At 37.5% G+C, this 15,499-nt stretch overlaps 1 protein-coding gene across 1 annotated transcript; it reads right to left on the reverse strand.

The window, feature by feature from the left end:
- Window positions 1-4,556: 4,556 nt before the first annotated feature.
- On the reverse strand, window positions 4,557-10,013 carry LOC140163560 (uncharacterized). The gene is made up of 4 exons (XM_072186874.1): window positions 9,168-10,013; window positions 7,531-8,518; window positions 7,095-7,331; window positions 4,557-4,627 (listed from the first exon to the last, which is right to left on the reverse strand). The coding sequence occupies exons 1-4, from the start codon at window positions 10,011-10,013 to the stop codon at window positions 4,557-4,559; spliced, it is 2,142 nt and encodes a 713-aa protein (XP_072042975.1).
- Window positions 10,014-15,499: the final 5,486 nt, after the last annotated feature.

Below are 15,499 nucleotides of genomic sequence, written 5' to 3' on the forward strand. Positions count from 1 at the left end.
TTCAGTTTGCAAAAAAATATTTGAGTTTGTGAAAAATTATTTTAAGTTTGCATGTCCCTCATGGTACACCGTAGTTCAGGGACTGTGCTTTTAAAAACCCGCCAGATCGCAATCAGGCCATTGACCTGTGTAGTGGTCATACGTTGCTCGCTCAACCATAACATCATGACTGTCCCTAATAGCTACTCATTAATAATGCGTTGCGTCAGGTCATGGACTCTATTCAATAATTTTAATCCTTTCTTTAAGGTCAATAGATGAAAGGGAGACCTTGAAAAACAGATGCGTGTTTCTAGATAATATTTTATCATCCAAGCTGGTGATCTAAGATATTTCTAGGAGGCGACACTTATTAATTCATACCGCTCACATCTTTCTTCATCCAATGGACTTTGGGGAACTGCTGAGATAATAAGTGGATGTTACAATCTAATCGGCTACAATCGGCATAGTTGATGATATCTGATTCTGATAATTCACTAGTAGCAGCGAAATTACAGCGCTTTGTATCCTCTGGTGCACTATATAAATCTTATATGGATTCATGTTATTTATTTATTTCATAAATATTTCTTGTAAACACAATCTAATGTGGTGCTCACTACATGTAGAAGGCCTGGTCTGCAAATGTTCAGTGCATAAATCCAGTAAAGATAAAGCTTCATATGTTTAGTGTAATCAAATGAAATACCAAAGCTGGATATTATACTATCGTGATGCATTCCTTCTTGTTATGGACGACAAGTATTAACTTTGATATTATTATGGCAATATCCATTCCCTTCTCAATTGATTATGCTTTCTTTTCGAAAAATAAACCATGAGGCCTAGAGGCCATGATATAAACCTATATTCGGTATGCGGAAACCTTCCACGGTTAGGGCGGCGCTTGCACTCGCATATTCGCTAAACTGCCGCCTCCTTCATTTGCCAACCTTTATCGAGGGGCGTGTTTGAGGTTTTATAGTCATACATGTAGGCCTACCATTTTTCACCCTGATGTGGCAGTCAACGTCAACGCGTTGAAGCAGCTGTTTCGCTCGCGCATCTATGTGGCGTATTAAGCGTGTGCATGTGTACACCAGCGCTTTGACCGAACGCTAGTAATTATTTGGCTGTGCCCAATTAAATGCTCACTGTACTGACATCACTACCACATCAGGATGAAAAATCGCATATCGCAAACCAGCCAAATTTGTCATAGGTTTGAATTGTAATAGGAAAACCGTGAATATATGGTCTCAAACATCTGAGCAGAAACGTGTCCTTTTTACTGGTTTAAAGTGAGTCTGTAGCTGTCGCCATCTTTGGAATATAATACAACATTCTCTGGCCAAACATCGGGTTAAATGTAAGTAAATAGTTCAAATCGTCTAAATTCAATAATATCAAACAGTCACGGACATTAAGTCAAGGCTATATGAGAAGTTTGGGGTAGGTCACGCATTTCCTTGGTATAAAAAACAGCCAAAAGGATGTCCAAAATTCCCTCTTTTTATCACAACGCGATTTATTACGAAACAGCATTTTCATAGGGCATACGCTGGTTCTTTCAATTCTAGTTTAAAATCTGTTCGTCACATGCAGTCTGATTTGGTATCTATGTTTTCATCAAAGTCTTGGGAACTAATGTGGACAGTAGTTTCGTTTAAAAACGGATACTGTTTAAAATATCAGTATTTACGCGAGCGACATTTTGAGTGTGTAAATTGCATTGAAAATTGTCGGCTAAAGAATGCATAAATTAAAATCGCGAACAGTAATAGCAACAATAACTATCTACATTCCAAGCGGAAACGCTTTTCATAAGCATACCACCTATTTTTGGGCAATCGCTGCAACCGAAATATGAAATTCCAGGCCATCTGTAAAAAAGAGCGTTAGCATATTATACTATGAACTTGGGACATCAAAACACATGTTTTAATTGGTGTCAGACCTATTTTAATGATACGATAATTATGCCCCCAATAATGGCTTTCATTTGAACTATTATTTGTTAAACTGCTATTTTTACTTTTTGAGAAATTAATGAATTTATCGAAAAACTCGACGGAGAGTGTCACATTAACAGCTACAGGCCTTAAGTACTGCAAAGATCGAAACATGCATAGCATAACTGCACTATGTTCTTGTACTTTTAGACACTTGGAATCAGTTAAAAAGTATACAACCTCGTCAAATGATGGGGAACTCCAGATAGAAGGCGCTTTTCAAAATGGCCGCCAAAATGACTAAAACGGTCAAAAATGCCACAATTGTGTGATGTGGATATTGTGTGATATAGGCCTCAAGAGACATTATTTGGTGATGTGAAATCTGTAAGAGCCTATAAATTAGCCGTAGAAGTGATGATGTAACTATGCAATTTATTGGTTAAAACAATCGCTCTGCACTACATGAACTTTACAAATACACAAAATATATATTTAGGTCACGCTAGACTGATCTTTAATGGACTTTATGCAACAAGTCCTTTAATGGCTGTTTGCCATTAGCCTTGACGGTAAATCAAATATCTCTCAGCTTACTAAATAAATTCTTTGATCATCCGACTATATCGTGTGAAAAGTGACATTTTTCATGTACCAAGTCTCGCCATTTATTAACAAACGTCTGTCTGGGTTCCTTCAAATATGTGCCACATAAAACACGGAATCCACCTTGAAAGACTTTCCAATTAACGTTGTGTTCTTATGATGTAGAGTGATATGATGATTCACAAGGTGAAATTACTGACATTTTCTTATTGATATTCAGATATTCAAGTTATGTACGAACGATTCTAGATCATATTACGTTATAATAATATTAAAGGCCCATTCAGTGATTTGCTCATCCGGATGATCATAAAAATCATAAAAATTCAGATTATGGCACCTTTGGCATTTCCATAGATGTGCTAACATAGTCTGCTATTGGGTTCAGCCGGAAGTCTTCAGCTTATGCCGTGTGTTTCAGACCAAACAAGGCATTATAGTACATACATTTGTAATTTATTTACTGACAGTATATACATTAGCTACATGTATTTGAATGGTGCTTCAACTTCGTCAATACAAATTTTCATTTCAAAAATACCAAATGATAATTTGAATGACATATCCTTCACTTTTAAGCAATTTATAAACATTTTTTTTACACTTTCGCTGGGATCACTGAATGGGACTTTAATTCCTCCCCATTTTATTTTGAGAGAGAAATAATAAAAACAAAACATCTGTATTAATATCGGAAATTATATAGTCTAGAATTTCTCGCAAAAATGCGGTATTCAAACACATTTTCTGTTTGAACAGACTGATCAGTGAAGCAAAATACCAGAATTACTGAAAAGGTAAATGATAATATCACCATCTACCTTGTTTGAAGATGAGTTGATGTGAAGAAGTTGCGAATTTCGGAAAGATGATCATACAGGACATAATTGGGACCGTTTATGAACCGGAATAGCTTTTTATGCCGACCGATATTTATTACCTCCCGATTTTCTCTCTGCAGCAGATCGGGGTCTGAACAGATGTCGTGGAAAGTGATTCGAAACTTGGCAAGTAGGGTTTTCTCATCAATACAAACATCCTATATGTGACCTGCTACAACGAAATGAGTATAAAGTCGCAAGTTGGTAGTTTCGAGGCATCCTGGCTGACTATTAAGTGGATTCCTTTGTTTGCCAGGCACCTGTTCAGTCCAGAAGTATGTCCTTTGTGAATGTGAGCACAATGGGCCATTCAAGAAGGAAACAAAGACCACCAACGCAGTAGTCAGGGCGCAATTAGAAACTACCAACTTGCGTCTTTACGTTCATTTCGTGGTAGCAGGTCACAAATATCTAGGTATCCCAGGCAAACCCTAATTAACACATTTGCTAGTCAGCCAAATTCGCCTAGAACACAATACATAATTTACATAGAAATATAAAAGAACTGACCTAAGAAGGAAACCTACATAAATATGTTGTCTATACTTCACTTAACCCAAATATATGATTTTTTATGGTGATAAGTCACTCGCACATGGAATTTTAGAGGGATTTTGATAGCAGTTCCATTAAAAAAGCTGCTATCAACATGAGACTAAGATCTAGAAACACCACCGAAATGCTTTTTTGGGGAATTTTGCTAGCTGAATCACTTTGATGAAAGTCAATCTTTGACAAGATGTAACTTTGCTCCGGAAAGTGCTATGAAAAAAAGGTTTTCAGTTTTGGCTTTCTTTACTCAAGGGCTTTAATTTGATATATAAAATGATGCAGTTTGATGGCAAATTTGAATTCACCTGGCATACCTAAAATATCATTTGCAAGGAATGATGTGCATGAAAATGAGAGATAACCAGTGGCCGCACCAGTCGAGTAGTTACTATTTTGGGTCATAATCGGCCAATTTTAAGACAATATTCCAATTTTTAAGGACTGAAGACTGAAGTACGAGTCTACTTTCACCTCCCTAGATTTTTACCCCTCCCCAAAAAGCACACACCTAAACATCACCCTCCCCCCTTGTCCACATACGACGGTATATCCGTATCAAATTAAAAATACACGAGTTAAAGGGTTATGTTAAAGTAGGAGTTGCAAGCAGTAACCATATGATCTGTGGGCGTTCTTCTACTTCCCTGATAGCACCTGACGAATAATAAGCAATTTATGAAGGTCATTAAAATATGAATAATTTTACATTCCGCTTCATATTTGCTTCAGTAAACTGGTAAACTCTCTAGTGAAAACCCGTGTACTTGTGTGAATATGGTGACACTGTCACCGTGTGGTCATCGGCCCGGACTCACGAAGTCCCATAGCGCCGATACTCCTTAAATTTCTCAATAGGTTAAGTAAAGGTATTCATCCGGATCCTCTGCAATTCAGGAAAAGCAATACATAATATATAAAGCGATCAATGTATAATCAGAGAAGATGATAAAAGAGGAGGTCGCTCGCTGCCCACATCAAATAAATAATGTGTGCATCCGCCTATTGATGGAAATAATGATCTAATCCGATTGATCAACTAATACGATAAGTGGCTTTGTGAGTCACGACTGTCTAGCTCTAAACAGCGCATGCCCGGACATCAATTTGTTACGTCAGTTGACCGCGAAATATAATTTCTGTATTGTTTGGCATGACCGACTGCTGATGTTGACCCGAGATCCCTGTGAAAAAGACCCTCATTTTGGATCCAAATAGCATTTTTGGACACGTTTGGACACAAAACGGGAGTATATGGAAAAACTGACACGAGTTTGAATTACTGATTACACTAGTTTTAAGTTTCCGTAAACTGCCGCAAATATTCAAATGCTTATCATTTAAATTTCTTTTCCTTTGACCTTATATTAATTTTACTGGAAAATTAATTATGCTTGACTTTCCATAACTTAACAAAACTTTTGATTTTTTTAATGGGAGTTGCGATATATATGATGCTTTTTCATTCGTTTAAAAATCATGGTCACCCTGGTTTGTATTATTTTTCTTTAAAGAAAAAAAGCATGATTTGACTGCGAAATTGGGAATTTAACGATGTACTTCCGTGTGTGGAATATTTTCTCCACTAAGAGAACTACCGAATCAGTCGAGCGTGTGTCGGATGAACAGATTACCACAAAGGAAGTTTCAAGTGGTATTTTAAGTACCCAAAACAAAGAAAAGTGAATGGCGGTTAACTGTGGGTAATCGGATTATATGTTCGAGCGATCTCCTCTTTTCTCATCTTCTCTGGTATAATATATGAGAATGAGCCACTTGTCACATACGATATTAATTTTCATGTCATCGCTGGCCGGGGTCGCTGGGCACGTGCCCTGGGCAGGAAAAATCCGAATTAATTTGCAAAAACTACGCGCACTTTCGGTGATACCGACAAACCCAAAATACGTATACTTGTTCGGTCAAATCAAGTTTTGTTCACAAGATCTAGCATATTCGCCGTAGAAGTCTAGTAACAGGATTAACTATCATAGCAATAGGTTAAAACAACTTTTGAATATATCGCCTTTCACTACAAGCAGGTTGCACTCATCACATGTGTACGTCTGCAATCACAGATTGAATAAAATACCGCTCTTTTCAAAGATACTATTCTTACAGGTGCGAGTGATCAGTTTGATCAGTATGATCAACGACTGACGCAAATCAGCTCTGCAAAAATAAATATTTAAAATAAACTCGAGTCTCGCATATAGGCCCAACCAATTCGCTGTCGTAGTGCACGTTAGAATATGACCGTTGCCAGGTCAACTGGATCACGCTTTCCTTGTTACGAACCACTGATCGAAATGATCACAACACAAAGCCTATGGCATATCAAAATTCGGAACAGGTGCTTGAGCCCAGGCTTACATACATACATACATTATAAATATTTATATAGCGCTGCTACATTTAGAACGTAGCGCTCAAAACAAAAAACACAAAACAAAGCAAAAGAAGAACATGAAGAAAAAATAAATGAGAACTGCCTGTGAAGGCTACAAAAACTATGGAAACAAGTGTGACTTTAGAACCCTCTTGAAAATACCCACTGATTGTGATTCCCTGATACCAATTGGCAGTCTATTCCAGGTGCGAGGCGCAACATAGGAGAAGGTCCTGCGTTCAGCTGACATGAGTGTTTTGATTGTGTTGTGCTCTGTCAGGAGGGTGGTATCAGAAGCAGAACGCAGGCCTGCACGCGCAGGGCAGTGCAGGGAAACACAATCAGACAGGTACTCAGGAACACTCTTGGTGAGGCATTTTAAAAACACAGTGACTAAAACTTTGAAATTGATGCGCTCTTCAACAGGGAGCCAGTGTAACTGCTTTAAATACGGTGTGGCATGATCATATTTGAGGGCCTTACATATCAGCTTCGCAGCCCAATTCTGGATCCGTTGTAGTCTTTGAATGTCTGCTTTACAACAGCCAAAAAGCAGCCTATTGCCATAATCGATCTTGGAAAGGACAAGGGCTCTTATGACCAGATGACAAGTGTCATAATCCAAGTACCGACGTATCCGGGAAATGTTGCGAAGCTGGTATGTAAGGTTAGAACAAAGAGTCTTGACGTGAATGGACATAGACATTTGACAGTCAAAAATAACCCCTAGGTTACGCACAGAACCTGAAGGACAGATGGATTTGTCCCCAACCCTCAAAGCAACCGGTATCATTGAGCGCTTCAGGTGTGGAGTAGTGGTCACAAAAAACTCAGTTTTGCTGTCATTAAGTTTCAGCATGTTCATTCTCATCCAAGCCTTAAGAGCATCAATACAACGAGATAGATTATCTAAAGCAGCAGCAATGGATACCGGGTCTTTGGGATCAAAACTGGTGTACAGCTGTACATCATCTGCATACAAGTGGTAGGATAAGTTGAATGATTTGATGATACGACCAACTGGTAAAATATACAAAGAAAACCCTGAAGGTCCGATGATTGAACCTTGAGACAAGCCAAATTCGAGCTCAACAGGGTCAGAAAAAGTACCATCAATGCAAACTCTGCTGGTTCTCTCAGACATAGGATCTGAACCATTGCAAAGCTTTACCTTGTATTTCAATTTCGCTCTGTAATCTGTTGATCAGCATGTTGTGATTTACAGTATCGAAAGCACTGCTCAAATCGAGGAGCACTAGAAAAACACTTTTGTAGTTGGAAATACACTTCATGATATCATTCTTAACACGCATTAATGCTGTTTCTGTGCTGTGTGCCTTTTTATAAGCAGATTGTAATTTTTCACCCAGGTTGTTTCTTTCCATATGATCATTCAAAGACTTAACAGCCTGTTTCTCAATAAGTTTTGATAAGAATTGAATATTGGACACAGGTCTGAAATTGCTCAGGTCATTTGAGTTGAGAGATGGTTTTTTGATAATGGGTGTGACAATAGAATGCTTCAGGTTATCAGGAAAAACACCAGTATGAAGGGATTCATTGATGATACGTGTGATAACGGGAACAAAAACATGAATATTTTGTTTCAGAAACCATGTCGGCACAGGGTCGAGCAAGCAAGACTTTGTGGAAGCTTTGTTAAGGGCTTTAAGAACGTCCCCCGGAACGTCCTCCTCGCCCAAAAGATCAAACTCACTGAATGAAACACAAACTGGTCTCTCAGGCAAAGGGTCATATCTGTCTAGATCAGGTTGGTCTTTACCAAGATCTTGATATATGGTAGTGACCTTGTTGTTGAAAAAGCTAGCAAAGTCATTAGCCAGTTCCTGTGCCGATTCATGGGCTGGGAGCACTTTGGTGTCTCTGTTTAGCAAACCATTCACCTTCTTAAATACAGTTTTGTTGTCCGCATTCTCAAGTTCATTCCTGTAGAAATTTAGTTTTGACATTTCAATCATTTCATTAGTAACAGTTCGCTGTGTTATATATTGCTGGCGATCCGATTCTAGTCTAGATTTCCGCCATTTCCTTTCCAGCTTACGACGGAAACGTCTAGACTGATGAATTTCTTCATTATACCAAGGATTTGATGGTCGAGAACGGGTGGTATTCTTTACCGGCGCATGTTTGTCAAGCACCTGCCTAACAATGGTATCATAGCACATTGCCATATCGTTGACATTTTCATACTTTTTATCAAAAGATTAGACTTCTCCGTAGTCCACTTGCCATTGTGCATATTCAGAATTACCTTTGCATTTTTAAAAACTCCGATTGTGTGCACAATTGATAGATTTTCCTGATCTATTCAGTCACCGTACGCCCTCTGTTAGCTTGATACCCAAGTGCTCCGTAGTCCACTTGAAATTGTGCATATTCAGAATTACCTTTGCATTTTTAAAAACTCCGATTGTGTGCACAATTGATAGATTTTCCTGATCTATTCAGTCACCGTACGCCCTCTGTTAGCTTGATACCCAAGTGAGTAACGTGAGCAATTCTCCAAAATAAAACAGACTGCTAGAAAATCACTGGTAGGCATGAAGGGAGCCCTCTTTCAAAAAATATTAAAAAACAAACGTAAGGCAGGACACAAATGATCACTTAGAATGCCTACATCTAGGGCAACTAGATTTGTTTATAGACTATTTATTACATTATAATATCGAGATTGATAACATAGGCCTATGCGCCTATTTCTAAATTTCTCAAAATTCGACTATGGCATAGTCTATCAAAAGATGCAAATTCAGTAGAAAGATCAGCCTGAAAGGCATCCTGATTCACTTGATTTAATCTACGAGAGGCAACCATGATCTTTTTTGGTTTAGGCTTATGCTGCTGTACACTGAATGAAATTACATTATGATCAGATAACCTTAAATCTACTGCACAATTCATAACCAGGTCTTCATCAAGCCGTGATATAACAAAATCAATTGTGTTCCCATTGATGTGCGTTGGCCCAACAACATGCTGATGAAAACCTGCGTTATCAATTGTGGTAAGAAAGTGTGATACATCGGACTTGAATGGTTCGTTCACATGTATATTAAAGTCACCTACTAATACTATCTTACTCGACATGGTGTTTACAAATTCAATAAAATTATCAAAGTCATCAAGAAATTCAGAAGTCTTGAGTTTGTTTACTGATGATGGGTAGGGTCTATAGATCACTATATAGAACACTTCCTTCTTGGGATCTGTAAAGCATGTGTGCTCAAAAGTACGGAATTTCCTGATTCCCATGTCAAATTTCTGGAAGTTCATTTCAGATCTGAACAGCGCACCAATACCACCTCCATAGGTTGAGGCTCCTCTAGGTGTGCTGAGGAAACTGTATCCGGGTAGTGTCAATTCTCTGATACATACGGGATCAACTTGATTTAGCCACGTCTCAACTACGCAGAAACAGTCTACGTCATGCTCAAGCACATATTCTGTGAACATGGTGGTTTTGTTCCGAATAGAACGAGCATTCCACAAACATAATTTGACATAGCCATCAGTGGTATGATCTGTTACTTGCTTGCTTAATCTTGCTTGCTTAACTCCAATTTCAACTTTTTCTTGGCGAAGAAGGAGGTCAATTTCATCAGTCTTGTTTCCCAAAGATTGGGCATTTGTCATTAATATAACAGGTAACTGGTTACCTCTAGTTATTCTGACGGGAGCGATACAGGGGGTATCAGCAGTGAGTTCTTGTTCCTTGGAGCAGTAACCAATGGTTACTAACGTGCACTACGCGTACAGCGAATTACAAGATTAGCAATTGCTATTGTTATGAATGACGTGTTTGGGGCTCGAACAAACTGACAAAACAAAATTGAGAGAGAAAAAATTGAACCCCGGTCGCTGGATTGCCGGTCCAGAGCTTTACCACTGTACTACCTGAGTTCATAGTCGGTACTTGCGCAATCTCAGCTCAAGTCCGCATGATAACTCTCTCATTGTGTCTGAGCGGCCAATTATACGAATACTGTTATGAATGAATGAAATCACCTTCGCTCGAATGCAATTCTTTTGTATTGCATATCAATATAACGTGATTACCGAATCGGGAATTCCACGCCCCTTTGGGAGATATTTGGCCATTTCAGTCTCATCGTCTCATCGCCAATTGACCGACTTTTGCTACAACAAGACAACATGGTTAGTATATATTTCAATGCTAGACTATTTTCACGACCCACTCCTGCCTAGGCGGAAGTGCCTATACACCGAATGCAAGCCGTACAACTTATCGCGAATTCCGCCCGTAAAATTATAGACATTTCTTTTGTCTGGATTAGCACCAACCCTCTCATCACAAGTTTTCATATCAGGAATTAAGACAAATCGTAGACAAATATTCATTTACTTCAACTCTTTAGTGAGCAACAACCAGAATAAAACGATTGTTCACACGTTCCGTGCGAACACTTCAAAATAGCAATGAGATATGAAACCGAGAACGAAAACAGAAATCAAAACTGAAAAGATAAAAAGACTCTTAGTGAAAATAAAGCTTCAAAGAAATAATGAATCTGGTAACAAATTGTATCTTTGCACTTGAATCATCTGGCAAATTGACCTTCATACTTCAAGGATATGGTAGAATCGGGTATTCCAGCTGAAATCTATACACCCCCTATGGAAAATATGACCTAACTCTTGCACACAGGGAGTGCGAATATCAAATGGGATTACCTGAATGGGTGAATCCATTTGAAATCTATACCCCCTTTGGTCATATCTTCCATATGACAGAATGGCGGGTTTGATGAAGCGCAAATCTGGAGTAATATCTTCAAAGAAATAAATGAAATATACACATACAATATTCCTCTAGGGGATAGTCAATTACAAGACTTAAGAGCCATTAAGTGGTAAATCTTATCCTGTTAAAAGACACAAAGATGTTACAGTCAATAAATGTCGGATAGATCATATATCTTCCAGGTTATACAAATGAATGCTGCATTCATGATATAAAACAAGACCTCTTAGTAGGGATGACCATCATAATTTCATGTTGCCCCTTTTGCTACAAAAGATTGTTTTCTGGAAAGAACTCATCAACAGAAGTATTTTGGTGGTTAAATGGTCAAAATCGGTCAAAAACTTTTCGAATTATGAATTTTCAAAGTTTCCCATTCTGACCGGTCATTGGAACGAAATAAATTGACAAAGTCTAAATATAGCAATGTGAGCAAAATTGGTATAAGCATATATTTACCTTTTTTTATTTCTTTATTTTAATATATATGCAAACATGAAACAAGCATATTGTGAAAGTATCAAAGGGGTTTCTTATGAAATGGCACTTTACTAGTCAATAGCATGAAGTATTTCTTCAAACCGAGGCACTGAAATCATGCTTTTAGAAAACATTTGCCAAAAATCATCCATAATGGCCAAAGTGGCACAAAATCAAAAGTCCAGGTGAACTTTTTTTCCACAACAATATACACTACACATAAGAAAAATACTAATGTACTACAAGGGATTTTCAACATAGGAATCCAAACAATCAAGTACCAACATGCACAGCTTTGTCCTGATATCACTTCTGGGGTTTTAACAAAATGTTTAACCTCTATTGTGATTGGCAGCAGCATAAGGTATCTCTTTGATAGCTGATAATGCCCAGCCATTCAGCAAGTGGCTAATAACTGACCTTGATAGGCTTGAATGAATACTGTCATGTGCTACAAAACCATCACACTCCAGGGCCAGGTCACTCCATATGCTACAGGGAGCACAGTATACTTTAACAATGGAGTGAAAGACTCATTATTGATTAGGCGCGTATTTTAAAAGTACAGCTCCTGTGCGTGTATAGCAGCAAGTCAGTGCAGATGGTATAAATATAAGAAAATGTTTAGGGTTGAGATCAGGTGAATAATACAACAAATGAGCATGAAACTTCACATTTATGTTCAGAAAGGTGTCTATTTAACATGATTCGAAAGGTGTTTGAAAATTCCAAAGGGAAGCTGGTGATTTAATTTTTAACTCGAGATCTACTTGTCCGTTTTTTTTTCCTTTTTACAGAGGGTATGATAGAGGTAATAACAACAACTCTGCCAAATTACAGCTCAGTAGGTCAAGGTGTTCACCTGATCTTATTCATCTGAATATTTTGTGCCATTCTGAGCAGTGCTGCACTGGGCCACTGGCAATTAAGCGCACTGTGGCGATGGACCAATTTTGACTCACACTTACAGAAAAACCAAATAAGTTATGATGCTGTAATTTGCAGGATAGTTACAAAACATAATTGGCATTAACATCTCCAATTTTTACAGAAAAATTATGAAAAATAAAAGAATGAGCTCAATTTAGAAATGTCTGTGCAAGCAGTGCACAGTTGAGCTCCCTGCATGTCTTTGGGAGTGTTCTAATCAAGTTGATGGTTCATTGGTCATCCCTACTCTTAGCATAAACTAATGCAATTAGCGTAGTAATTGATATGATATGGTACATTGGTAACTCTCTCGAGCGGTTTTTGTTAGGCTTTTATTAAAGATGATATGATATTTTGATTGACATTTTCAACACTGCTGCAATTGCGATTGGTTTTAAGGTTGGAAACGGTTAACATGTCGTATTTAGATTTTACAAAACACAAAAATAATGAGTATAAAAAAAAATAAAAAGATTTCAGCCTATCAAAACTTTTCAATACTCTGTTATATTATAATAAGGAACTTTGATTTCTTTTGTTTTATAATTCTTCGTCCTTTACAGAAGCCAATCTTAGTGGCGTAAATTTCTTTTTCACATGGGGGGATGGGGTTGGAAAAAATGTATTGAAGTATAGTGGATCCAGCACCTTTTGGCATCAGAATAATGTTGACATAATTTATTGAAGCTAAACTGGTGAAATATGGAAGATATGACCTTACGCTTGCAAACAGGGAGTGTGAATTTCGATTGGGTTACCAGAATGGGTGAATCCATATACCATTTGAAATTATACCCCATTTGGTCATGTCTTCCAAACGGGATGTATGTGTTTTAACTGGAATAGCCTTATGACAGCATGACGGGTTTGATGAAGCGCAAATCTTGAGTAATATCTTCAAAGAAATAAATGAAATATACACATACAATATTCCTCTAGGGGATAGTCAATTACAAGACTTACGAGCCATTAAGTGGTAAATCATATCCTGTTAAAAGACACAAAGATGTTACAGTCAATATATGTCGGATAGGTCATATATCTTCCAGGTTATAAAAATGAATGCTGCATTCATGATATAAAACAAGACCTTAGCATAAACCAATGCAATTAGCGTAGTAATTGATATGATATGGTACATTGGTAACTCACTTGAGCGGTTTTGTTAGGCTTTTATTAAAGATGATATGATATTTTGATTGATGTTTTCAACACTGCTATAATAGTGACTGGTTGGAAACGGTTAACATGTCGTATTTAGATTTTACAAAACACAAAAATAATGAGTACAAAAAATAAAATAAAAAGATTTCAGCTTATCAAAACTTTTCAATACTCTGTTATATTATAAGGAACTTTGATTTCTTTTGTTTTATAATTCTTCGTCCTTTATGGCAAAAGCCAATCTTAGTGGCGTAGATTTCTTTTTGACATGGAAGGGGGAAATACGAAACCGTATTAAAAATGCAGCCACCTTAGCAGCAACAAAAAGAAATACCTTTCACAGTACGTAAATGGTTAAGGAAATGAAGAGATAACTACAAATTGACTTGAATAGGATTTAATCTTTCCCTGATAGGAATACAATAATACATGATTTTAATCCACATTCCCCCAATTTTGTAATTTGAGGCCTGCATTACCATGATTACTGCATTAGTCATGTTAGCTGGTTAGTGGCCATTTTGGAAATATGCAAAATAAAATGTTTCCCCTGCACCCTTTTTTTTGTCCCATTTGGATGTTGTTCAGGAGAGTGTTTAGAGTCACTAGCAAGCACAAACAATAGTGTTCCATTTTTGTCTAGGTGCGCCCATTTTGATACTTAAATTGACTCAACTATAAAGTTTACTTTGCGGACTGTCAAATGTCAATTAGTCCAACAATTAGAAGCTCATCATTTACCCACATTCTCTGGGATAGAAGTGGCAAAGTACTTGAAAAGTGCATAAATACACATAATCTTGCTTCCAGTCAGATGTTCGAAATCGGGGGGGGGGGGAGTATGTTCTCCCGGAATTTTGAGGTGGTGGGTATTTGGCAGCAGACGGCAGCTCCGAACAAGTAAAATGGGCACTTTTGGAGCTGCGAACAGTCAAAATCAAGGGTCTTTCTTGGCTTTCTGGTTGAAAATCGCCTGAAAAACAGAAATACGAAGAATAAGCAATTTTGGGTCTTTGGGAGCTGACGGAATGAGCAATTTTGGGTTCTCCGAAATGATCAAAATCAAGGGTATATCGGAGCTCTATTTTGGTCAAATATAGGGGTCTTTCGAACGGGGGGTCTTCGTGGAACAAACACATACGGTCATTTGTGCTACGTGTCCCCCTCCAGGTGCGAAATACTAAGTACTGCGAACATCTGTCAAGCATTGCATTGGTTAAGGAAACAAGCATTGCATATTAAGGATAAGTACACATAGACCAATTTGCTTCTTTTCCGAGTGTTTAGAGTTGCCTTTTTTATTGACCAATCCACTGACCTCTCTACAGAAAATCTAAGAAAGTTAAGGTAATTTTAACATACTTAAGTGAATGTTTGAATCGTACGAGTACTATTTTCATACACAAAATAAATTTTTGAAGTGCTATGCTGCTTCCGTGAAACAATTCACACCTACCCAAAGGTGACACTTATAGTTGCAATCACTTTGTCTATATTATTTGAAGTTGAAAAATATCAAAACACTTGTATGCAGCAGGTGGGAAAAAGGGCTTATAGGGCATAGAATCATGTGGTACTTCAGGTAATTGTATAAGCCTAATCGCCATTGTAACTTCCTGGTTTTTAGGGCATTTTTGGGACACTTTGACCTCTGACATATCGGGGAAATTGCTCTAATTATTATTCATCTATTTATTATTGTACTAATGTTATCATTAACAATATTCTAAATAATTAATCTATATCATATTCATATTTTTTAACAAGTTTATTTTAGTCAAAC

Source organism: Amphiura filiformis, chromosome 11 (assembly GCF_039555335.1).
Source record: "Amphiura filiformis chromosome 11, Afil_fr2py, whole genome shotgun sequence".
NCBI lineage: Eukaryota > Metazoa > Echinodermata > Ophiuroidea > Amphilepidida > Amphiuridae > Amphiura > Amphiura filiformis.